The 26,916-nt window shown below is 42.1% G+C and overlaps 1 protein-coding gene across 1 annotated transcript in view; it reads right to left on the bottom strand.

The window, feature by feature from the left end:
• PKN2 (protein kinase N2) overlaps positions 1-15,107 on the bottom strand; it is a 73,780-nt gene extending 58,673 nt beyond the window's left edge. The window contains exon 1 of the mRNA XM_015429781.1: positions 14,860-15,107. Coding sequence (XP_015285267.1) covers positions 14,860-14,910 — 51 coding nt within the window. The 5' untranslated portion in view covers positions 14,911-15,107. The remainder of the gene's footprint in view (positions 1-14,859) is intronic.
• Between the last annotated feature and the right edge of the window lie 11,809 nt (positions 15,108-26,916).

Genomic DNA, 26,916 nt, shown 5'->3' with positions numbered 1-26,916 from the left:
ATGTAAAAAGGTAAAGGTAAAGGTTCCCTTGCTCGAAAGCCAGTCGAATCCGACTCTAGGGTTGCGGTACTCATGTCCGTTTCAAAGCCGAAGAGCCAGTGCTGTCCGAAGACGTTTCCGTGGTCATGTGGCCGGCATGACTAAACACCAAGGTGCACGGAACGCTGTTACCTTCCCACCGATGTGGTACCTATTTATCCACTTGCAATTTCTTGCTTTCGAACTGCATTTATGTACTGGCTTATAAATCACAAGTTGGAAGGTAGAAATAAAACCATGAATACATGCAATATAATCAAATTATAAATTCACTTGATTGGTTATGTAAATCAAATCAAAACAAAAGGTATAATTCTTATTTAAATGAATCTTATCACATGATAGAAGGGATATTTTGATCACCAGGCTGTTATGGAGCTGACAAGTAATTTAAGTGATAAGATACCCAAGTGACCTCCATAGACAAGAGTCAAATTCTGTTTAAACAGATGAGTGCACATATCACACTCAGTTCTCTAGGCATGCTAAAATTAGTGTGTCAACAGCTGTCAGCACCTTGTGTTTTTCTGAAATCTAGACAATGTAAGGGAAGTACATGCTATACTGTCTTTACGTTTTTACAAGTACCTCATAAAGCTGATTTGGGGTGGCATCTCTCCTATGGGGTGGCAGGATTCCATTCACGCCAAAATCAGTTGGGTGCAAGAGCTGCCACTCACAACGGAGACCGTGGCCACTGGCTGCCTTCTCTGACTCCTACCCACCCACCGAGTCAGTTGGCACCCTGAGCCGCCACTCAAAAGGCGCTGCTGCCGTTGGCTGGGTGCGTGGCAGGGTCCTGCCCATAGAAGCCCTGGCCAGCCTCTCACCCTCAGTTGACACGGAGACGCCGAACGGGATGGGCCCTCCGGCGGGCGGAGACAACGAGGCAGCCACATCTTTACTCCCTATGCACCAAATGGCGGCCGGGAGGCGGGAGGACGTTCTGGCTGGCCTGCGCCACCACCTTCTTCCTCGCCATACTCTGGACGCAGCCTCCTTGCACGTCCCTCCCGCGTCCGGCCCATTGACCAAGGCCAGCAGAGAGCTGGGTTGCAGCCGGAAGGGGCCAGGCGACACTGATGGCAAGGGAGAGAGTCCTGGCTGTGAGGTCGCTCCAGAAAAAAGGCTCTGCGCGATGAGAGGCGGGCCGCGGTGGAGGCGCCCCGTGGCCCGCGGGACTCGGCCGGCCAGAGAGCCACTGACCGCCTGTGCGGTCGCCCTCAATGCCGGTATTTGCAGAGGTGGCAGGAGACACAGCCACGGCCCTCTGTGTGCTTCGACACGGCCCAGGCAGGGAGCTGCTGCTGGCCCTTCCCCTCGCCACGCCACCCCCCGGGTCTGAGGGCCAGGCAGAGAGTGGGGGGGCCAGGGGGAGGACCTGCCCCCACCTTTCTAGAGGCCATTGCATTGTTCCTGCAATGGGCCTTGCTCCTAGTTATTCTAATAAAAATAAGTTCCATGTGAGAATGCTAGGTTCAAATCCCCACTCTGTCACGGGAGCTTGTCGGATGACCTTGTGGCTGTTACAAACTCTCAGCCTGAGCCATCTCATAGGGCTGTTGTGAGGTTTAAATGGAGGAGAGGAAAATAATGGCCTTCCATCAGGGAGAAAGGTCTAAAACTAACATAAGAAATCAAACCATGGTCTAGTTAGGGCTTCGAATAATTTTCTGGAAAGTTTTCCAATTCTAATGTATCTGGAAAACACACATCACTGCATAGCATAGTTATTTTTAAAAGACAATTTAGGAGGAATAATTGTTTGGGAGGTGTAAACAGTATACTTGTAAATGGTAAAAAGGTCTGTGAGAACTTTTTTTCCCAGCTGGAAAAACACAACCAATGATTCTTTTAAATGGGATTTTTTTAAAAAAACCAGAACATACCCCAACAGTTCAATCGCATGTTGGAAAAAATATTTCCAAATTCTAAATGCCAGCATGAAGTATTTCACCATTGTCAGCTGCAATATTTCACACCCTGCCTCAGAATATGGCAAACAGGAAAAGCTCTGTGGTATCTTTGGTCACTGTGGTCAAAAGGAACAGATTATTAGATGGTCAAACCTGCTAAACAAGAGACTGTTTTCCAGGCTGCACTTGTATGAGTGGTTTAAAACCAACAGTGACATTTGTTGTTTTTGTGGAGAAAAAAAGTCAATTTACATACAAAATGTTTCCTAAATCAAGCATAAGAGGATCTACTTTTCTGCAAATTATTTTGAAGAAAGCATAAGACTTTTTTAAAAGTTAAGCATTTGAGGCAGCTAGCAAAAATCATTTAAAAATACCAGTGTTTAATATTGTAAACATAATGAAGGAGTCAGACTAATAGCAGCTTTATTGACCAACAGTCATCCTACTGTGTCACACCAGAACATGAACTAAGGAGCAGGTCTCTTAATATACAGATGACTGTACTAGTGAAGGCAATGTAGAATACTCCATTGCCATGTCAGCAGCTCAGGGAACAAAGTTCATCATGGCATGAACTGGCAGAGATGTCTGGGGTAATAGCCAACAAATCCGAAGTACAAGTCCCCCAGCTACAGATTTTGTTTGCTGATTGCAAGGCAAACAGATTACTTTGGAGTAGGTTGGTGGGGTATACCCAATCCTCTTTCAAAATCCACCCAAAGAGGTTCTCTACTGGTTCTCCTCCACAGTTTGAACTTAAAGGAGGGCATGCCTCCAGCTATCATCTGTCATGATGTGCTCTTCAAGCCACTGCTTTCATCCTGCAGTGACAGAAGGGCATGCTGCCTGTTTTAAAGTATAATTTACTTCCTAGTTGTTCCTTTATCTCTGTGAAACATGCTCCATGCAGCTCACTAAGAGTCTCCAACATCATCATGCCTACAACCTCACCACAACAGGCATCAACGGCATAAACTTGAAATACATCTTATACCTCTTGAGCCATACCAGCTGGTTTTCAGTGTATGTGCAACAGTAAAGCACTCCACCCTCTTAAAAATAAAGGCATACTGCAAAACAAGATCTGAGTACATATTCAGTACCTCAATTTACCTGAAGAATATTATTTCAAAACTGTAATCTCAAAAGGAAAAAATTTTGAGCACCATATAGCTCCTTTTTTATATTCCTAGATTTATTCAGGTTTTTAAAAGTTGCTTACATGATATGTTTGTAACATAACACTGTAAGAATAGCTAGCGTAAAGAAAGAACAGTTAAGATCCCCTTGTGTGTTTTGTGAAAGAACAACAAAGGGGTTTTTAACAGCTGCAGTAGATTATGTTCCCTGGACTACATTAATTGATGTCTAAAATACATGCTTAAGTTTGATATCAATAATCACACCTTAATTAGTGCTGCTCTCTCATGGATCACTGCCTTGACGTGGTGAGGGGGCATGCGTGGTTCAATGAGGCTGTGGGCTATGCCGTGGGGGGCCACCCAGGACAGACAGGCCACAGCAGAGAACTCAAACAAAATGTGATCTACTGGAGAAAGAAATGGCAACCCACTCAAGTATCTTTGACAAGAAAACCCCATGGACAGTAACAAAAGGCTAAAACATATGATGCCAGAAGATGAGCCCCCTCAGGTTGGAAGGTGTCCATTATGCAACTGGGGAAGAGCAGAGGGCAAGTACAAGTAACCCCAGAAAGAATGAAGCAGCTGGGCCAAAGCCAAAAGGATGCTCAGCTGTGGATGTCTCAGATGGTGAAAGGAAAGCCTGATGCTGCAAAGAGCAATACTCCACAGGAACCTGGAATGTAAAATCTATGAATCAAGGTAAAATCAAGGGAAAAGGTAAAAAATGAGACGGCAAGACTGAACATTGACATCTTGGGAATCAGTGAACTAAAGTGGATGGAAATGTGTGAATTTAACTCAGAAAACCATTGTATCTACTACTGTAGCCAAGAATCCTGTAGAAAAAATGGTGTGGCCTTTATAATCAACAAGAGAGTGTGAAAGGCAGTAATGGGATACAATCTCAAAAACGACCGAATGATCTCAGTCCGAATCCAAGGCAAACCATTCAACCTCACAGTAATCCAAGTCTATGCCCCAACCACTGATGCAGAAGAGGCTAAAGTGTACCGGTTCCAAGAAGACCTACAATACCTCATAGAACTAACACCAAAAAAAGAAAGGATGAGATGGTTATAAAGTTTTACTGATGCAATGAACATGAAATTAAGCAAACTCCAGAGCACAACAGAAGACAGGAGGGCCTGACATAATGTGGTCCATGGGGTCGCAAAGAGTCAGACTTGACTGTGCGACTGAATAACAACAATTAGTGCTGATTTAGATGAAGATTGTTTTTTTAAAAGTCAGATGGACTGTTCTAGCAAAGCTGAGATCCAAAATCAGTTCAAGCAAAAAAGGGATACTGAGGATTATAACAGCAGAAGAAACTGAAATAATGTCCCCTCCCCAAATACTCTGAGATGAAAGGAGTGAATTTGGTGCAAAGAAGTAACTTTAACACTAGATATATTTTAATTGGTGAAAGCAAATTCAATAGATCTTTTTTCCCCAAACAACATTTGAGAATTAGCATGGGTATTTTCTGTATTATTTACTCAGAAAACATACATACCACCTCTTTAGATTATCCATTTTTCCTCTCATCTAGTCCCAAAATCTGTTTTTGGATTGATTAGTATGGCTTATATATTTTATCACTGTTAATTCAGATTGCTGGTTCTTACCTTTAAGGCTCTAAGTAGCTTGGGGCCAGGGTACTTGAAGGAAGGCCTCCTCCCATACAGTCCAACTCACCAGCTAAGATCTTTCTTACAAGCCCTGCTCTCAGTGTCCCAACTTTCAGAAGTGAGGCCAGGGTGGTGGTGACTAGAGACTGGCTTTTGCAGTGGTGGCATCTCACCACTGCATCTCACTCAGCACCCACCATACTCTCTTTCAGGCACCAGCCCCCCCCCCTTTTACCTAGGCTTTTAATTAAGGGTCTTGTTCTTTTAAAATTGTTTTTACAATTTGTTTCTAGCTCAAGAACTGTTATATGAGACTGTTTTAAACCTGTTTTATGCTCTAGTTAGGTTTTTCATGTTGGATTTTAATAATTAATAACTTTCATTATTTCCAGATTTTCTGCGTTTTACCTTGTAAGCTACCTCAAGCAGGTTCTCTGGAAAGGCAGCATAGAAATTTTCTAAATAAATATAATGGATTCTGTGATTTGTATTTTCTGACTTTCGTAAGCCACCTTGGATATAAATGTTTAAAATAAATTGTTACAATGAACCACTATACAATTGAAAGATAAGAAAACCTGATGTCTCTCAAATTTCCAGCCAGCATGACTAAGCCACAAACTAATATCAGTTTTACTAAAATATCTTCAAAAAGAACTTTAAAAGCATTACTACTGACCAGTCATTCTACATTTCACTTCAATTCCAAAGCCCAACTTATAGGAGTTCCTGAAAGGTGGTGATCTTATTTGGCTTACAGAGGGCTGACACCCACCTGCTGTACAGTTCTCACCAGTGATAGGATAGTATTTACAGACTTCTCCAATGAGACTTTCAAGAATACTTTAAAAACTTTCCCTATTAATGCTCATTCAAATCTATGTAGTTAAAATAGCTCAACAACTACTCCTGATTTAAAACATAACCAAAAAAAATGAACTCGGTTGATGAGATCATAATGTAGCAAGAGAACTAAATCTGACTTGGCAATTTTGAAATTACAAAATTAGAAGACAGAATTACCATCTTGGGGCTAAAATTCAGACGACCAAACAAACAAACTTGCTATCAAAGAAAACATGTCTCCATTAAAGGAGATTACAGAGCTCTAAATGGGCAGCAGTTCAAGAATGCTACAGCAGTAGTCAGGCATGCTTGATTTACACTACTCTTACTTTTCCAGTGCTGCTTCTAACTTTAGAACATATCAAAAGCCAGTGCAAATTTTAAAATATCAGTTAATTTATAACGAGCATTGTCATGAAATTAAATTAGTTGCATAAGCAACTAAACATGTTTGCAGCACTGTCCACAATATTAAACTTTTCTACAATGTGCCTTGTTCTTTTTAGTTAACATTCCTGCATCAAATAAATGTAGGAAGATACATGACAACCCTCAAAATTACTTTTTTCCTTTCTACATTAAGTTATTTCCCCCCCAGCTTATCTATATTTTCTTTTAATTTTTAAACAGCAAAAAGTACTTATGTTTTTCACACTGTGAATGTGTGTTCTCAGCCTTTTCATACCCACTTTTGTAGTATTGACAGAAGTGGCCCACTTGAACCCTGCATCTCCTATTTAATATCATTTCCTCAGACTTTCTGTCTAGTACCTAATTTAAAATACTGTTTCTGAGTTTTAAAACCTTAAATGGTTTGGGACCAGGTTATCTTTATTGGAAAAAAAAATTAAACTAGAGATTGTCTTAAGGACCACATTCTCTTTCTCATATGAATTTATATGCACACTGAGTTCATCTACAAAGGGCCTTCTTCATGTCTCCTCCACCCAGTCTGAAATCCCCACACCCCAGGGCCTTTCCTCTAGTAATAGCTAGGTTATAGGCTTGCCCAAGGCAGGTTCACCTTTCCTCATCACGGCTAACTTTATTAATTACAATTTATACCCCACCTTACTGCATCACAGTACCCAAGGCAAGGTACACAGGGTTCCCAGGAGGTTTTTTATCTAATACTGACCAGGCCCCATACTCACTGAACTTCAGCAAGTTTGTGGCATCCTGTGCCTTCTAACCATACCCTGGGCCCCAGGCAGAAACCTTAAAGTTTTTCTTCAGCACAAAATTAAAGTTCTTGTTTGGGGATTTTGGGACAGTGACTTGTATCTGATACTGTAATCTGTAAATGTGTTTTTAATTCACTGGCTGTGTGGGTTTTTTAAAAAGTAAATGTTTTAAATTTTGACTCCACACCATTTGAATTTTATATATAATATTTATTCCTAACCAGTCCTCACTTTTAAGTTTCTACTGTGCATACCTGTCACTCTCTCTTCAATTCCTTCTAATTCTTTTTGCTTTAAAAATTAAAATCCTTTGCAACAACAAAGAAGAAAATGGTGGTGCTCAAGCTGGGTCCTGACCACCCAATGAAGAATAAACTTCTTGTCCCAGTGCAAAGCACCCGAAAAACCACTGAACTCAATTATGGACAGTACTGAAGATATGAAGCCAATTCCTATTGCCTACTGAGGGAAGCCAGCTTCCCTGTTTATGATCAGCTGCTTATGCAAGATTGTGCTGGGTGTAGAGCTGCATATTCCCTCCAAGCAGCAACAGTCTCTGGAGAAAGATTTCACTGTTGCACAGAATACTGTCTAAGGCCACAAATTAAAGGTCTATCAAGTACATTTGGTGGACCAGATCCCAAAAGTAGATAACATGCAGTTTGCGCAACTATAGTTCAAAACCCTAGTGCCACATTACGGAGTCAGCTCCCCTCTCCGGCCCCAGCTCCTGCTGACCTAGTTGTTCGAAAACAAGAAATTGCAAGTAGATAAATAGGTACCACTTTGGTGGGAAGGTAACAGTGTTCCGTCCACCTCGGCATTTAGTGATGCTGGCCACATGACCACGGAAATGTCTTCAGACAGTGCTGGCTCTTCAGCTTGGAAACAGAAATTAGCACCACCCCCTAGAATAGGATTCGACTAGCTTTCGAGCAAGGGAAACCTTTACCTTTACTCTTATTTTTCCAGTATATAAATCCTGACCAAAACTCTTAAGCTGCTTACCACATTCTCTGTTGTAATAACTCAAATTCTTTGACACCAACATCATGTTTTAAGAGGCAAGTAATACTCTGATGTGCTCCCTACATGACCTGAGGGGAGCTCCTAATGAAACAATTGTAGCTCTTATGGCTGCTAGATCTTAAGAGCAAGTTTAACCTATAGCATCATCATGCAACTCCTGTTTACTCCAGTTAACTAAAGAACAGTGAACACTGACCAGGATGTTAACACACACACACACATAAGCTTTTCTTATCAAACAAAGAAACTTTAGTACTGAAGAATCAAAAGGTTAAGGCAATGTCTTGAAATATCAGTTCCTAATAGTCTTCATTCTGTTTAAAATTAATTCCTGTTCTGACTGGAAATGCTATATACCAGTAATTTTATTTGTATGTGTAACCAGGTATCGGGGCTGGTTTGTCTACCACAGCTAGTTAAGAGGTCAAGGCCCAGTTTTTCTAGCACCTGATGACTCCTTGGACCTGAGCACTTCCTTCAATTAGGGAGGAACCGTCGAAGTATCCTCCCTAACTTCAATGAAATTGGCCTTTTATGCCTGCTATGCATGCTCACTCCCCATGACCCAAAGTCTCCAAGCCTTCCCATTCTTGCTACCTCAGACTTGTCTGACAACTGCTCAGGAGACAAAGCTAATGTTTTTCATACTGTTGTACCAGAGATAGGTAGGCTCTTCTCCACTGAGCTGCCTGGATAGGGCTCATGCACATATATACATTATTAGATAAGGCAAATGGTCACATTACAGAAACAAAACCAGGCAGTAAGTTTAGATATTCATTTTTCTGGTAACAGCCTACATAAGATGGGATGGATCCTGGGACTGTACCTGCTACCATGTCTGGGAAATCATATGAGATGTGAAGATCTATACTCATGGATATGTGTAGCTTCCTGTTTTCTTGAAATTTTAATTTTATTAAAAGGATAAAACTGGAGTACAGAGAAATAGAAAAAAAAAACTTTTAAAGATCTTCCATCCTGAGAAGGGAAGAATGAAAGCACAAAAGAATTGCACATACAACTTCCCCTGCATGGTGGCAAGCCAGTCCAGGGACCCTGTTCTTTATAACCTAACACATGTACCTAGACAGGGTCAGCTCCAGCATCAGCTGAAATGCTGCTGCTGCTGCTTCTGGCAGGGCCTACTACCATTGCTCTCCCATCCATGCCACCTGCCTGCACATCCTCCCCCTCCCAACCAGCCATTCACACACTTTCCCACCACCCATGACGCTGGCCACACGCACAGCACAGAGCCACCATGGGAAGGGCATCACATGGTGCCTGAAGATGGTAGCATGGGTGATGGGAGGGCTTGCAAGCAAACTGATTGGGAAGAATTGCATGGGCAGGCAGTAAGGAAGAGGCATGCCGATGGGTGGCCATTAAGTGGGCTGTGAACAGGAGGCATGGTGGTGGGCAGAGGAAGTGGGCCTAGGTATCCTGGCCAGAGCCCCCAGGCACTGCTCCCCCCCCCTCGAACCAGCCATGAACCTAAGTATTAACTACCAAAAGGACCTTAGCCTCAAAATTATTCTAACCCATGCAAATACCAGACCTATTATATTAACATAAACTCATGTGTTCAGAATTTTATCCTTCTAATCCAAAGTCACTTGGTCTTCAAGTCAGCAATCTCCTGGATTGTAAAATTCAGTGTTAGTGGATCAGTGGGCAGATTTACTATATTGGGTGTGAGTGGAAAAGTCTAATTCACATCTCTTGCATTCCTAATAAGATGCTCTATTGCAAAGGAACCTCAGGAACACACTAGAAAGGGAAACTGCTGAGTTACAAGTTATTACAACACTCAGAACAATAGAACCCCCAGGACTGAACAGGGATACTCATTTCTTATCTCACTACATTTGCTAACTTCATTCAGTCCTTACATCTGTAATCCCACCAATCCCCCAGAAGGGCTATATATCCTCTTTATTTTATTTCTTATTTGGAATAGTAGATTAGAACAGTATGTTGTAATGTAATGAATAGTAGAATGTAATGTGATTTGGACTGATAGACTGGAATGTATTTCTCTGGTCTGGGGACAGAGGAGATACACTGAACAGCCAATCGCCCCACCTCAAAGAAGAGGATGCTATAAGGTTGCCTCCACACTTGAGAGGAAATGGGTGGAGTGTGATAGCAGGGTCTCAGTTGATTATTCTCAGCATTCCACAATTAAGAAGGGTACATTTGCCCATCAATCTCTGATTTTGATATACTTATTTCCTTCACTGCTTCCCCCCGGAATTAAACCCAAAGAAATGATGACCCTATAAACTAAGCTTATTATTCCAGTTTGGTTTTTGCACCTGCCAAACAACTTTATTAAGCTATATGCTAATTTGCTGCTCACCCACTACCTGTATGTACAGAATGGCAACTTCACAGCCACCCACCTGAATCTATCCTAATAAGGATGTACTGTTAAGATCCTGGCTTGTAACTAGTTTCAATTCAGATCAATTCAGAAAGGACTGTAACAGTGGTCTACTATCTGATGACTCGCACGTAAGCCAAGATGCAGGCAAAAGTTTCTTTAACCTAATTGTCCTCACAGTGAGAAGAAACAAACAAGTTATTGCTGCAGTTCTCCCCTTTAAAGGACTCTCAGTGGCTCATTCCCACTTGCCTTTTACATAAGAGCAAGCAGCTGCCATTCATAAGTAGAGAGCTCTGGCTGAGCCTTTGCTGCTGTTCAAACTGGGGAAGACAGGAGGTTGAAAAGCATAGCAGTGCTGAAGATCAGAGTTATACTATGGGATGGATGGGAAGCAAATACATTTGGTGAGCTGTATTTGGTCCCCAGTTTCCTTCCCCTCCACTAAGATGACAGCACAAATATTGTTTTGTTCTGGGCCTTGATTCCAAGGCAACACTTGTATTGGTTGCTGTAGGAGGCAAACCTGCTGCCTTCCTCCAGCAATCAAGATAAGCAGCTCCTGCAGCTGTTCTGCACATTCTCTTAAACAACACTGAACCATCCTTAAGACACCCATCTTATCTACTGATTCAATGGATCAGTGCATTTGATTTGTTCATCACCACTGACTTATTCCTGTTAAATTAATATTTCTACCACCAGCATAACACAAACAAGTATGTGGCCATTATTTTTGCAATCCTGTACAGGGAGAGGTGACATCTGTGTTCCCAATATTCAATGTTGCCAGAGAAAAAGAAAGCAAAATTAAAGCCACGGCACCACACCTGGTCTAAAAGGTAGATGATGTCAATGGATATGGTCAATAAATATAGGAGACAAAGGTTTTTTTTAGCAGGTTGCAATTAGGCATCTCAGTAGAACTATCAAACTAGTAGGAGGACAGGATGAACTGGAGCGGAAGGGAAGAACTCAGAGTAATCAGTTTACACATGATACATGTTTTAACACGAGGGTTCGGCATAAATATATAAAAGTGAATTTTATACTTAATTTACAGTTACACTTACATTAAGGTATATTACACTGGTTATCCATTTTAAGAATGTAACAAATGCACAGAACTGCACAGTCTTGATTTGTGTGTGTGTGTGTGTGTGTGAATTTTATACTTAATGTACAGTTACACTTACATTAGGGTATATTACACCGGTTATCCATTTTAAGAATGTAACAAACGCACAGAACTGCACAGTCTTGATTTCAGAGACTACGGAGAGCACTCCTACCATGACGTAGATGCTCACTAAGAAGGGATTTTTAGAAATGCAACCCCTAAGGGGGTCAAAAGGGGTAAAATGTGCTCCCCCCATTGCTTCCTATGTAGCTGCCAGGCAACTGCCTCCTTGCACCCCCCACTCTCTGATTGGTCAGCTGCAAAGCTCAGTGTTCTGAGGTAAAAAAAACACACCAGTTACAGCAGACTGCAGAGAGCTAATGACAGCTGAGGAAATCAAGAATGGCCAACAACCACCTGTGAGGTGCAGCAGTGCTGCTGGTCCAGCCTCCTGGATGGCTTCCAACACATTCTCCCCTACCTCCTCCTACACCTGAGAGGTGGCTATCTGTCAGGTGCAGCAGTGGATGCAGGGTGCTTAAAGCCATAAGGGGCCAGCCCCAGCAGTAACACCTTAGTGATCCTGCTGGCCCAGCCTCCAAAGTAGCTTCTAATACTCCTCCACCTCCTACACTGAACAGGCAGCTGCATGTCAGGTGTAGGAGAGGAGGCGGGATGCTTATAGCTGTCGGGGAGGTTTGCTCAGTAGGATCACCTTAGCGATGCTGCTGGCCCAGCCTCACCAATGGCTTTAGCCACACTCCCACCCACTATGGAAATATACCCCAAATCTGTAGAAAAGTGGTTTCCTGTATTAGGTTATTTAACTTCTCACAATGTGAGTTCTAGAAAATTGGTTCATATGAATTTCCTCAATATCTGATTGCTCGGATGGTGTTTTGAATATGTAGTTATGTTCCACTTCTTAAATGTAACATAAACAAGAAGCATTTTTGTTAAAAAAAAAAAAAGTATGCCCTGCACACACACCCCAAATCCAGAGCCCAGGCCAAACCCCTGCACCAAGAAACCCAAAATAAGGGGAGTGCATTCCTACCATGATGTTGACCCCCACTACTAAGATATTTCTGAGAAACATGGCTCCTAAAGGGATATAAAAGGGGCAACATGTGCCTGGCATGGCAATTGAGTTTATGAATGTTCATGGGGAGACAGTAAAGGACCTTTTTAGGAGCCTGCTCCAGAGTGAGCTCACCAAGCAACCTGGTGATTCTAGCACCTGAGGGCAGAACTACCACTGTGGGCCACAGAGAGATCCTTTGGTAAAGGGGGGAAAATCCAGTTATGTATGTCTCACTTCATCCTTTACACTACAGTCTTCCTACAACAAATGTTACCTTTCAAATGTCACATGATCAGTATTATAACTGGATTTACGGAACTTAAATACCATAGCGAAGAATGGGTAGTAACATAATAAACCCATACATGACGCTCAGCAAGTATACAAAGATAGACATGTTGAGCATGTTTATGGTTGACAAAATGCTGGTACAGATACAACCCTGGCTATGCATGTAGTTCAAGAAGTGAAGAGAAATGCCCAAAGAATAGGATATTAGGAGGAGTATGTGAGCCCACAGGATGCTCCCAATCTCCTAACTATGGTTAAGGAAATCATTCATGTTACACCTGCCTTGCTGCTTACGTGGGTCAACATATCCTGCTCCTGATACAGCATATCCTGCTCCTGATACAGCATAGACAGCAAAAATGTCTCAGTAATACATATACATTGATTGACAAAGGAAGAAAAACACATTGTAAGACACCCAGGTCAAAGGCAGACTTTGAAATAGGCACCAATAACTCAGGAAACACTAGAAGAATATTCTACAGAATTATTGTTCTGTTTCTGGAAAGGAATACTTCAAATTAGGCTACTACTAATTGTTTTAAGAGCCTGGATTAATGTAAGTGGAATGTCTTACAATTCTGCTCCTGGCTTATTGCTTTTATCCCTTCTCTTTCTGCCTTCTGTGCAATATCACATTTTGGAAACAGAAGATGTATGAAATACACAATATGGTTCGTTTTGTAACACCATGTGTTAGCAAGAAAACTGGCACAGAATTATCACACCAAATATTTTGACTTTTCCCAGGGAAAAGCAAAAAGGGAAAGACACAACTACAAAGGAAAGATACCAAGTATATGGAGGGCTTACCTGAACATAATCTTCTATAAGATATATGCACTACAAATCACAGAAAAAAATATAAACCGAATATATCATCAAGACTATTTAATTATAGATACTATAACCTACTGTTACTGCATCAATAAAACCCTGCAATGGTTTAAAATAGATTTGACAGTTTACATAAGACCATAATTTCTCTACACTGAAGATGGCCCTGATTAAACTTCAGTTCTCAGGCTATGCTTTCCCCTCCAGTCACTTTCCCATTATACAGTATACTTAAGTAGGGAAGAACACTTGACCTCCATTCTTTGTACATCCAATATGACAGTCACAAATATATGGTTACAGTTACCACTTATTATGTTATACCAGCTTATTATTTACACACACAGGAAATTGATGTATTCCAACCTGTGTACATGTGGAAAATAATGTTTCAAAACGGGTACATCTTTATTATGACAGATAACATCAGGTACAATTTGAAGCATTAATCATAGTGTTAATACATATCGGTGATTATGGTACAGTTTTGTAAAATTCAAGCTTCCCAAACCAGAGATTTGCTTTGAAAAGAAACCAAAGGTCACCAAAATTTTGAATGAATGTCAATTATTAGGTTTTGATACATGCCACTGGCTTATGGGCCTCAGAAGCAGTACCACCCACAAAGTGATGTGTTTTCACTACTATTTATCCTAACCTTCCTATATAGAACCTGAACCTTAAGCCTCTTCATCGGGGGGAAAATGTTTTGCTACCCTATATTTTATGCTCCAAAGAGATCGACAGAAATTAACTTTGTGGGAAATAAAGATAGGAGATTCTCTGTGGTGAACATCTCAGTCCTATATGGAATTTAGCACACCTAAATCCACTGATTTTAATGGACTCAGGTGCACATGAATTCTGCATAGAACTGGGCTGTAAAAGAACTTGCACAAAACTCACATAAGGAAGAAAAGCTACCGCTCCTTGATTATTTTGGTTCCTTTCCATAAGCAATGAACACAACTTTGACCTGTGCCCAGTGGTCCCCTATGCCAAGAGAAAGAATTAAGATTCTAAGCAGGCAAGAGCCATTCTTGCATGCTTTTTTAACACACTGGCATAGATTCTCACCATTCACATCACAAGGATTTCCTTCATATCACATTTTTCTGTTCTATTTTCACTTAAAGAAACTGGGAAAGCAGGATATGAAGCCCACCCCACTTCCAGGCAACTTAATCGGGGAAGGGGGAAGAGACGCTTCTTCTGGAGAGTGGGGAGTGAGCCAGCCAAGCGAGGAAGGGGGCCTGGAGGGGGCGGCTCCACCTCCTCCGTAAGGAGGCCTGAAAAGATGAGGGAGGGAAGGAGCCAGGAAGTTAACAGCCGCCACTTTTTTTACCTGCTGCAGGTCCGTGAGGAAAATCTCCCTCTCCGCTGCGTTGGACGCCATTGCTCTCGGGTCTGGACCTCGCACCTGGGCGCTGCTCTCGCCGCCGCCAGTGGGGAGGCCGGCCCGGACCGAGGGTGGGGGGCTCTCTCTCGCTCTCCTCCTCCGGCGGCGGCAACCCCCTCCGCTCACATTCACATGAGGGGGAGGGGGTGTTCCGCCGCGTCGTGCTCGCTCCCGTGCGCGCCGCCGCCGCCGCCGCCTCCCGTTCCCCTCTCCGCCCGCCAGTCCCTCCGCCCGCCACCTTTCGCGGGTCCCGCCTCCTCCTCCTCCTCCGCCGCTCCTTGTCGCACCCTTTGGCTGTCACCCTGTCGCAAAAGCGGACCTGCTTTGCGGCCCTAGGAGCACGTGACTTGGGCAGGGCGGTGACTTGGGGCTAGAGGGGGTCCCCCCCTCTTGGACGCGCCTGGGGGCGGGTGGGTGGAGAGGCTGGCCTCTTACAGGTCGAGCGCGGGGTTGTTGGGTTAGTTTGTAGCTGCAAAATTAAACAAGTCAAAGGGCACCTTAGAGGTGGAGGAAATCAATTCCAGCCTGAGCGTTCGTGAATAAGAAAGCGAGCTCTGTCTCACAAAACCTTATGCCGGAATAAATTGTGTGAGTCTTTAGTGTGCTACTGGGCTCCTTAAAAACTAACTTGTAATTTCTGCGTACGTTTTTGTGTTGACCACTTCTTTGCATCTAGTGGACTGTAGCCCACGGACGAGCACGGGAAGAATTACTTTGAGGTGCCACCAGACTCCTGAAGCCATCGCAGGGTTATTGATAAGTTTGCACGGTTGAAGAAAAGAGAAATACGCGCTGCCCTTCCCTCCTTCCCGTAAGCAGGGAGATGTGGCACTGGCTTTCAGATCAGCTACCATGTCCACAGACAGCATATTTCTGAATATCACTGGTCGGAGATAGAACAGAGGCCATTACCACCATGTTGGTGTCCAGGTTATGAGTTTCCTGGATGCGTAAATAAACAGGCCTTTAGAAACTTTGTAAAACTTTAAGGCTTTGACTCGGATCTTCCCATGGAGCAAAATGGTGGAATGCAGCATTAGAGGTGGGAGTACATTTTTCAAAGTTTTCCCACTTCAATAATATCCTGTAAACGGAAAACTAGCATAGCATGAGAAGGCTAAAAGTTGTCTTCCGGATGTGCTTTTTTTCGTCCAGGGAATGTTTACACGTGGGAGCATAAAATGGGACGTCCCTTGCAGTGCTATAGCCCATTTTACAGTTTCAGACTATTATCACCTTATTTTGCTGCATGTGTAGACCAGGTCTGTGGCATTTTAAAGGTTAAATAAATCTTTAAGGTGTCACAGGACTCCTGTTTCTTTTTGCTACAACAGACTAACAGCTGCATTCCTAGAAGCATCCTTCAAATCACCCTGTTGGAAACAGTATTCTGTACTAGATGGACATTTGGTCCAGTGAGGTAGCACCCTTTTTGTTCCTTACAGCACAGGGTGTCCATAGTTACCAGGCACAGAAGGACGTTGACAATGTTTGTGCACATGTAGGCAAAACATCCTCAGACATAAGCACACCCCTCAAGCTGGTAACTTGCAAGACTTCTACTTGCTAATTGGGAAGCACCCCAAGACACAAAGGGATGGCAGCACGGAATGTGGGAAGTTGTTCTGTTTTAATTTATTAATTTGTTCCGCTTTTGAATAGTAGATCAGAAATGGAAGCAACATACCTTTTATTGGGACCAAGTAAAATGACACTAAACAGTGTACAAGCTTTTAAGGTTTCCAGAACTCTTCATGAGGCTGGACTTTTTAAAAGTGGGGGTTGATGTATTTTGCTTTGGAACAGTGTGGCTACCTGCATGCTCTTTCTAAATCAAAATACTTAAGATCTAGCTGACATTTATTCATGACTAGGATCAGTGGCTTCAAATGTACCATGCACAAGAATCTCAATAATAATTGCCTCAAACACCTGGCTGATAAATCTTCAGTTTCAATATGGGAATGTGGATAGCATTACAGCAATAGTAGTATAATGATAAGGAGCTGCGGTGGCTCAAGTGGTTAAGACACTGAACTGCAGGCTGTGGAAGGTCAGTAGTTCAGCAGTTCGAGACCCGGGTTGCCACATGACGGAGTGAGCTCCTGTCTCTATTTCCAGCTCCTGCCAACCTAGCAGTTCGAAAGCAAGAAATTGCAAGTAGATAAATAGGTACCACTTCGGTGGGAAGGTAACAGCGTTCCGTACGCCTTGGTGTTTAGTCATGCCGACCACATGACCACGGAAACGTCTTCAGACAGCGCTGGCTCTTCAGCTTTGAAACGGAGATGAGCACCGCAACCCTAGAGTCGGATTCGACTGGCTTTCGAGCAAGGGAACCTTTACCTTTACCTAGTATAATGATATCATTTTTAATTGTAACATTTTTAACCACTTTTTTTAAACCTAGTTTTTCCGATCCAAGAAACATATGACGATACTAAAGTTCTTCAAAGCAAAAGAAACACAGCACATATGTTAAGAAGTAAAAACAGTAGTGACCTAATTTTCCATCAATGGAAACATCACTTGGAAAAAATATGGAATTCTGTATTGTTCCTGGTGTTCCATTAGGCAATAAATGTTGGTTATTTACCTTGAAATTTATCCAAGCACTTCCTTTTCCTGGTGTTCCCAGATAATGGTAGGGTTTTATAATTCTGGCAATATCCCAGAAACCATTTTCTTTAGGCACTCACACCCATTCAGTTTTGAGAAACCATAAATTTTGCTGTGATAAATAAACTAGAAACCAATTTGTGATTCTCCTTTGCACAGATTCTTTAGGAATCCCAAGTAAATAACCCATGGATAGATGCCAGTCATCCTGTTAATAAAGACAACCCCCTCCCCCCACTATTAAGGAAAGGACAATCCTGCTCTAGTTTTCTACTGCCTTGTCTCTGTCCAAATGATGTAAAAATTCCATTACAGATATAACTGGTGTCTGATTAAAAACTTTGCCCTGATCTGGATAGCGCGGGGAAGCCTGATCTCATCAGATCTTGGAAGCTAAGAAGGGCCAACCCTGGCAAGTACTTAGATAAGAGACCTCCAAGGAATACCAGGACTGGGACAAAGAGGCGGGCAATAGCAAGCCACCTCTCTAACGTCCAAGCCCCACTAGGGGTTGCCAGAAGTCAGCCATGACTTTCAGGCACACCAACACAAATACAAAAAGAAAAAGAAAAAAACCCTTAACTTTGATTATTTTGTATTGGTAGCAATGTCCTGGGCAATGGTAGCTTTTTTTTGGGTAGTGCCACTTACTTGGGAAACAGATGCCTCACTGAAAATAGAGAAAACTTTTGAAGATGTTGTCTTGCTGCCTAACTCTTGACAAATTGAGTCTCTGTGACAGTGCCAGTAATATATGTATTTAGATGAGTATAACATGACTTAATCCGGCTATAAAAGAATCTCTTGACAAAAAAATGTTTTCAACCCTATCCGGTTTTTTAATGAACAAAGATATAGTTCAGCCAGCCAAGATCCTTTTCACAAACCCTGCTCTCTCTGCTCACCTGCAAAGGTCAGGCATGTGGTGGTAACCAAAGAAAGTTTTTTTTTCAGCGTTGTCACCTCAGCTGCAGAACAGCTTTCCCCTTGAGGCTTGCCTGGCACCTACCCTGTGCCAGGTCAAAACATTTCCTTTTATTTAGGTTCTCCATTAAGTGTTGGACTTTTAAAATTGTTTTTATAACCTCTTTCTAGCCTGAAAACTATTTTATGAGACTCATGTTTTATGCTGTTATATGCCCTGACTTTTTTTAAAATGCTTTTAAAAATATTTTTTTAATTGGTTTTTTTTTTGCTGTTTTATTATTTTATTGTGTTTTACTTATAAGTTGCCTTCAGCAGGTTCTCTGGAGTGGTGGCATATAAATTTTCTAAATAAATAAAGTACTTTCCTTGCGAAGCCTTCCTTCGGTATTATTCTTTGGAAAGAACTGCCTATATACAGCCAAGAAAAATCCAGACTGAAATTAGGCTGCAATTTTGTGCATGTTTACTTGGGAGCAAGTCTCCCGGAAGACATTATTCTCAGCAAATATGCATAGGGTCATGCTGCACTCAGATGTGTTTCTAATGTACAGAGCTATTGGAAGCAGAGTTACACCACTCTAAGAGAGTTGAAGTCAATGGGCTTAGAAGGGGGTAACTGTGCTTAGAATGGCACTGTGTATCTATTTATTGCAGCTTGAATGAACTGCTTGTGAATCTTGGAGGGCTTAATGATTGCATACTGTCTGTGCAAAAGACTCCCAAAAGTGAGCTGCATATGCACCCTGCAGCCTATCTTTGTACTCCTTAGCCCTACTTAAATGCAATATGTTTGTGAAAGATTAAGGTGCAGGGCTGTCACATCTGAAAACTGTATTCAGTCTTCAGTTTTTCCTTTGAATGCCATTTTTTGCCTTCTCTCAATCCAGTCAAGAAGATTCAGAGGCAGGGCTCAACTGCATACCCTCTCATGTTTCAATCATACAGTGCTCTCAAATAGCTTTTTAAAACCTTATCAGGTTTATCAGGTCAAATGTACCTGACCTGATCAATCTGATTAAGTGCATTCTACCCCACCTTCCTTCTTTTTAAGTGATAAGTAACCTCAAAAGACCATAGGCTGACTTCTTCATTTTAGTGGAAGAGCATCTGGGATCTGCTGGCTTCAGACACAAGCCAAACTTTTTGTTGTTAGGTGTTCCCTGAAAGACAACTGATAATCATCAGCAGAATTATCTTTTTATGTTAAGGTATACATTCTGTTTCCCGAGGGAATTTTTATTCCATGCTTTTTCTGTTTACAAAGTTTCTGTGGGGTTCCTTTCTATGCAGTGTTAAATGCATGGTTCTTCTTTTGAATATATTCAAGTAGCCCAGTGCTACTGAACAGTCTTCTGTGGAGGGAGGTGGTATAATAGGCCCAAGTGCCCCCCCCCCCAGCAACATATACCTGTGAAGATGGTGGTGTGCCAGCAAACAAAAGTGGGGGAGACAAGGATTGTAGTTAGCTAGATACACTGGGAGCAAGTCAAGTGGCACTGCCACCCCCATGGGGTCTCACCTTGAATTCAGCAGGCAGCTACATGCATCTAAAAGGTGATGATGGGCATAGCCATCAACTTCACCCACTACTTGACTGTTGTCGCAAGGCCACTAGCTCTATGTGGTAAGCAAGCTGTTTGACACTCCTCCTGGGAATTACAAATCCACCAACACATGAGCACTGGGGGGAGGGAAGTCCTCTCTCTTTCCTTCCATCATTTATTTTAGAAATTTGCTAAGACATTATTTGGACTTGTAAAAGGGAGAAGCAGCAACTAATGGAATATTATCTAGTGAAGAAGAACATTTAACATTACCTTGAGATAAATTAAGTGTTTATTCCTTCTGGAGGTTCCTCGATTCCAAAGGCTTCCTTCTGCAGCCTTCACTCCCATGGTGTTTCCGCAGGAGCTGGCTTGTGCTGAACAGACTCAGTTTAAAACCAGTCAGTTGGAGCATGCTCACTAAGGGTGGAAAACAGGGTGGAGAATGTTGACTCAGCACCATGTTTTTTCCCTCAGAATTTTTTTTCTTAATTTAACTTAGTTTAAGGAGAGTGTGAGGCAATGTTGATCTGGAAATATTTTAAAAGGAGGATGTGTTCTGGGAAGTAGTAGAGTTTCTTCTAGATTTTGAAACTCTGGTCTGTGGCAGTTCAGTCAGAAACACTAAAAGAGTGGGGGGTTTAGTTGAAAAATTTAGGTCCTTTTGTAAAATAATGCAGTCTGATTTTTGCTAGACTTTTTTCTTTTGAAGAAGAGGCTTTTGAAAGAGGCATTTGAAACAAGGAATAAATTACTGGACCCCTGTCGGTTGCTTCTTTAAAATCAGGAGGACTATTATGTGTACAAAGTGTTTTCAAATGAAGGCACTGGGCAAAATTGTGGCAGTGCTGAGCCAATGGAAATTTGGCACTCAGATCAGTTAAAACCAGGAAGCTCTTATAGGTTGGAAACTCAACAGCAGCCTTAGTGAAACTTGTTTTGGTGAGATTGAGGAGGAACTGGATGGCACAGCACCCCCAGAACTATTAGCACTGAAAATGTAAAATAAAGTGTGTTCGAATTACTTGCAATAAATACATCTTGGGTCCGTCCTTGTAGGTAAATTTTTGCTTTACTGGCTTCTAATTGGGCTGGATAGCCTTGTGTTGCAACACATCATTTAAGACAAGTAGGAATCTGGAAAAATATGCAGGCCAAATGGAAGAGGAACTTCCCACCCCCACTGAAACCACTTTTGCCTCAGTGGTGAAGAAAGGTTCATTCCATTTCACACAGCTTCTTTCATCTCCAAAGCATTCTGGGGACTGGGCTGAGGAAAAGTGAGCCCAACGGAAGGCTTGTTTAGTAACAGATATATTGATAAACAGGGTGATAATGTTAAATATACTGTAAAGAGATAGGCTATGTATTGCACTCCTTTGTAGGTTGTTCCAGAGACTTACTTCAAAGCCATTCAAGAAGTTTGTTTAATGCATAGCTAAAATAAGACAGTGGTGTGGGGTTACCTGGAAGCTTGGAAGCTTCTCACGTTGGGGACGTCTGCCTGAGGGACTTGGCTCTAAACCAATATATTTATGTTGCCCGGATGATTGCAACTGTGAAAGCAGGAGGTACCATGAAATATATATTCCTTACAAAGATGGTGTGTGTGGTAGGAAAAAAAATCCAGTCTGATTTGGGGAAGTAGGAAGAAAAAATTTAAAAGGAACTGTTAGAGAAGCAATGTGCTGAACGGGAAATATGGTATGGCTTTGCTGAGGAAGCAGAATGCAACTTGAATTAAAAATAAATCTAAAACTCTTGGGTGAATTTTTATCATTTGGCCCTGGTAAAGGATGATGGCCCCATGCAGATAATGTTGGGCCAGGCATTACAAAGCAAGCAATGGCAATTTGGGGAAGGGACTGTGGCACAGGGGCAGCAGCAGAGGCCAGAGGAGGCCCCACCTACTGGGCAAAGGGCAGCTGCTGCTCCAGGACAGGGTGGGGCACCTTGTGAGAAGGCAGTAGCCCCCTGATGGGCCCAGCAGGAGTGGAGGTATACCACTTGCAGGAGGACACTCTCCCTCCGACCAGGCTGCAGCAGCAGGAGTCAGAGGTTTACCATCCTAGGTCTTCAGCTGGAGGCATGGGGGGCAGCAGGGGCTTCTGGCTAGCCGTATGCAAACTCAGCTGGGGCGGGGCAAAGCAAGGAGGGGGTTAAGTGAGGAGTAAGGCTTAGAGAAGGGTGCCTATCAGACCTGGGCAGGCCTAGTAGAACTGCCCCAAGGCAGAAGTGCAGCTCACCCCCTGAGGTTTTGAATAGGCAAAAGCAGGTGGGTGATGGGAACTGTGCTGGTGAGGAATCCTGTGTGGACTTTGCCAATTCCAATAAAGGGGCACATAAGGAGCGCTATTGCACTGGTGAGTCTCTGCTGCCTATGAAAGTCAGTTATGATGTCCCACTGCCCCTGAAGGAGTCCAGAGGGATCAATAGATTTTATATAAAAAAGTTATATCCCACCTTTCCACCAAATCAGGGCAAATAAAGCAAAAAAAAATCCATAAAAATAAAACCAGCTGTAAAGTCAATCTTCACTAACAATAAAAAAACAAACCATAATTATCATTTACTATTTATAACTTGCCAAAGTGGTACCAGCCATATCTACAACAGAAGCTAAGCAAAACTTTCCCCAAAGAGTAGGCAAACTGGGAAAAAATAAATCAAAAACAAAACTATGGCTGGAACTTATAAGATAATGAAAATAGCACCCAGTGAACATATCTTGAGAGCACTGGGACTGTACCACAGAAAAGGTGTTAATCACCTGCTTAATCTCCAAAAACAACTACAGAAGAGCCTCAGCTAATGGGAAGGATTATGTGGGAGAACGAAGATGATAATTCAGATGAATCAGAGGAAGGGGAGCAGAGACTTGGGAAAAAACATGTTCCTAAACTTCTGAAGATATTGGTACCCTCCGTTGAAAAACTGGGAGGGAGCTATTACCGTAGATTAAGAAGGCTCGCCTACAAAACTAAAGTTAATTCGCTGCTCATGTTGAAACCAACAAGACTTCTGCTGTTACATACTTTGGGCCTTCTTGGTCATGGCAGCAAGGCTTTGGAACTCCCTCCCCAGGGAGATTCATCTGCCCCCTTCTGCAGGTAAAAACTTTTTTTGTTTTGTTTTGCATTCCCTCAATAATCCCTCCTTCCTAACCATTTTTCTTTTTTGTATGTTTTTAAACTCCTTTTAAACTCTGTTTTTTAAATAGTTTTAATGATGTGTGTTTGAGGGGGGTAATTTTAATGGTTTTAAAGTGTAATTTTCTTATGTATGTTTTAGGTTGTTAGCTACCTTGGAAGGATGGAAAGGTGGAATAGAAATCCTGTAAATAAACAATAAATAAATGGTCCTGATCCAGTTCAGATCAGGACCATGGTGTGTGTGGGGAAGGGCTTTTGTACTTGAAAAAAAGCAGAAAGCTTTTGTACCTGAAGCAGGAAGTCAGTATGATCCTCCCCCTTTCTCAATTTAATAGTGTACATAACTGATACTGAGGGTGCTGAAGAGACAATGGGGGTGTATCTGGAATACATGATGAAGGGAGTTTTGACTCTCGAAAGCTTGTGCCCTGGAAATCTTGTCGGTCTCTAGAGTGCTACTGGACTTGAATCTTACTCTTCTACTGCAGACCAACATGGTTATCCACCTGAAACTGCATTTCAACAAAAAGATATCTAGAGTCTGTCAGGGATGCACAAATCCTTAGATATGCTCAAATGTGTTTTCTTGATTTTGACCCTAATCTAAAATTTCAACCCAGTGCTATTATTTTGAAATGTAATTTAAAGATAACTGTGTGTTCCTTGAAATATTCTTCTGTGGTCTTCCATTAGATTCTAAGGCGCAAACCAGGGATTTAAAAAAAGCAGTAAACATTTTCATAAATGTTTATGGGTTTTTTTGTTCCCCCTTTCCTTAAATAATTTTTTTAATGGTCTCGGATTGAGTTTAAGGATATTTGGTGTTGCCTCATTTTTAAATTCCCAAACAAGTTAAGCTACTTCTGCATTACCCACAGAACTGAAATTTGGTTCATGTGAGCACCAAACAACCTAATTATATACAGGACATCATTTATCTCATAATTAAGGCCAAATCCAGCCTGGAGCAAATAAAACTTAACATAAACTTTACAGACAAGTACATTTGGACTTATTGGAATTTATTAAGAGAAGAATACTTTTTCAGAGCAGGAGCTTCTTGAAATGTTACTGGCTGGAGTTAATCAGAAAAGTACAAGGTAAGTTACAAAATTTCTCTCCATTGCAATAACAATTTGGGTGGAGATTAGTTCCAGTGTACAAATTGTATGTTAGATTTTAATTCTCCCATTATGTGTAATAAGATTGTATGACATAGGTGAGAGTGATCTGTAGCATTAATGTTTTACTGGTTTTATTGTATACATGGCTTGTGGACTGTAATAAAGGTTGATTGAAAAACTGCACACAGAACATTGGACTGCTGGGATTCCACTGAGCCTTCAAAGGCTTGCTAAGCATTCCTAAGCAGACTTACATCCTTCTAAACCCATTGGCTTCTGTAGATTTAGAAGGGTATAACTTTTAGGACTGCACTGTTGAGGAGGATGTCCAAAAGCACCTATGAACATGCATTTCTGCTTCTGGAAAGCAATCCAAATCTATAAGCAACTTATATAGGCCAGTGGCTACTATGTGCTATGTGTAGACTCCCCTTGCACGAATGGTGCATGCTTCCTCAGAGATCAGCTCAAAGATCTTTGAGGGATGTCCAAAGTTTGCTGTCTTTGGAACACTTTCCTAATATTATCTGATGTATATAACACAGAGAAACGGGTCTTTGAAATATTAGTGGCCCATTAGTGGCCCATTGAAATATTAGTGGCCCTTTTTTTGGTGATGCTTTTACTTGAGCACAGCTTCATAGATTAGTTATAAAAACTTGTCTGAGATTAGATGGGCAATATTTGAACAACACAGTTAGAATATGGCTCTTGTCCCTGGAATTTGCTTCCCACCTTGGCCAACTAAAGCAGTACAACATACAAGGTCATGACCTTCTAATTTCCCATTTGTTTTTTGGGGAAAGAAACTTCAGGAGAGTGTCAATAAGAGAAAGACTACATCACGCAGATGGCACATATTAATACACTGACAGTGCTTAAAACAGAATTGTGCAGCCTGAATTTCAGTAAGTACACAAAAGCACATATAACATTTCTGAAAAATAGAATTGATAAATTTCATGAAGCCATTATGACACTGAAACTTATATCCTATTTTATAGACATGTGTAACTCTGTATAGGATTGTATTGTTAGTACCTGCAAAAATACTCAGCTTTTTTTCCCCTTCTTCCGGCTTCTCCTGTATAAAAAAGGGGGACTATAAAAAATAGATTGTTTATGTTAACTTCTCACTGTCTGGTGAGAACAGAAATAGCCTTAAATTCTGTGACTAAAAAGGGGGAAATTAGGTTTTTCTGGAAATATAGAATTCTGAAATAGAATTGCTCCATCTAGTGGCTAGCTGGAATATTTTACTCTAGTATAATAATAGACACAAAAATAGTATGGTTATTATTTTTTGTTGTTCAGTCGCACAGTCGAGTCCGACTCTTCGCAACCCCATGGACCCCATCATGGCAGGCCCTCCCGTCTTCCGTTGTGCTCCGGAGTTTGCTTTAATTTCATGTTCGTTACCTCGATAACACTGTCTAACCATCTCATTCTTTGCCGTCCCCGTCTTCTTTGACCTTCAATCTTTCCCAGCATCAGGGTCTTCTCCAGTGAGTGCTCCCTTCTCATTTGGTGTGCATTTGGATCCACACCTTCCATTTTGATTTCTTCTTGCCTTGCTTCCCTTACATCATTAGTAAACATGGCTGCAAAATAGTCCGAGACTGAGGACAACACCAGTCTGTGAGCTGGAATTCTGCGATCTGGTTATATGTACCCATAATTCTCATGGATTGTTCATATTCTGAGATTTCTAACCACAGTAAGTAATAATTCTAGTCTAGTTAATTGAAAATTTATAATAGATTGAATTTCATATTTTTTGTCAAGGCATTATCACTCTAAACAATTCTGTCAAACTCTCTGTTAACTCCCCAAATTATTTCTATTCTTATTCTTGGTTATTTACAGTCCACCTTTCTCACTTAGACTCAACTTGACTGGATCATGTCCATATTTTCTTTTGAAAAATTAAGTACTTTTATTCTAATAGGAGAAATAAGTATGTACTTAAATCACTCCCAGTGAAACCAACAGGAAACCACAGTAATTGATTTTGCCTAGTCAATGCTTCAGTGTTTATTAAAACTTCTGTCTCTGAATACCAGTTGCTGAGGTGCAACAACTGGGGGAGTCTTTGTCCTCTATAACCTGCTTGTAGGTCTTCCAGGGGCACCCATAGGTCACTGTGGGGAAACAGGATGCTGGGGTTAGATGGAGCATGAGTTTGATCCACCAGGACTCTTCTCGTGTTCTTAAAGTGGCTTTCCTAAGCAGGGAACTTCTGCCAAGGGAGCAGAACTACTCCACCATAGAGAGGGAATATATCACTATAGAGAAGCTCCATCCTTACTTATGGGAACACTAGCAGAAAAGCCCGTTGTGAAACCGATACAACGGGATCTAGAAAGATGTGGTCTGTAACGAACGCATAGGCTGGATGGTGGTAAGGTAAACAGTAGTGGGTGAGGGTGGGAGGGGGTGGGGGAACGGCGGTGGCGGCCGGAGGCCTCTGCATCCCGTTGCTGGCCCTGGAGTGAGTGGGGGGGAAGGGACCCGGCCTCCAGTTGCTGGCCCAGGAGTGGGTGGTGGGGGAGGGGAAGGGAGTGGGCGACCGGAGGCTTCTGCCTCCTGTCTCCGGTCCTGGAGTGGGGGGGTGGAAACGGACCCAGCGGCCGGAGG

This window comes from Gekko japonicus, unplaced genomic scaffold (genome assembly GCF_001447785.1).
Source record: "Gekko japonicus isolate JY-2015 unplaced genomic scaffold, Gekko_japonicus_V1.1 scaffold978, whole genome shotgun sequence".
NCBI lineage: Eukaryota > Metazoa > Chordata > Lepidosauria > Squamata > Gekkonidae > Gekko > Gekko japonicus.
Note: the sequence above shows the minus strand (reverse complement) of the source record. Positions and strands in the feature narration are given on the sequence as shown.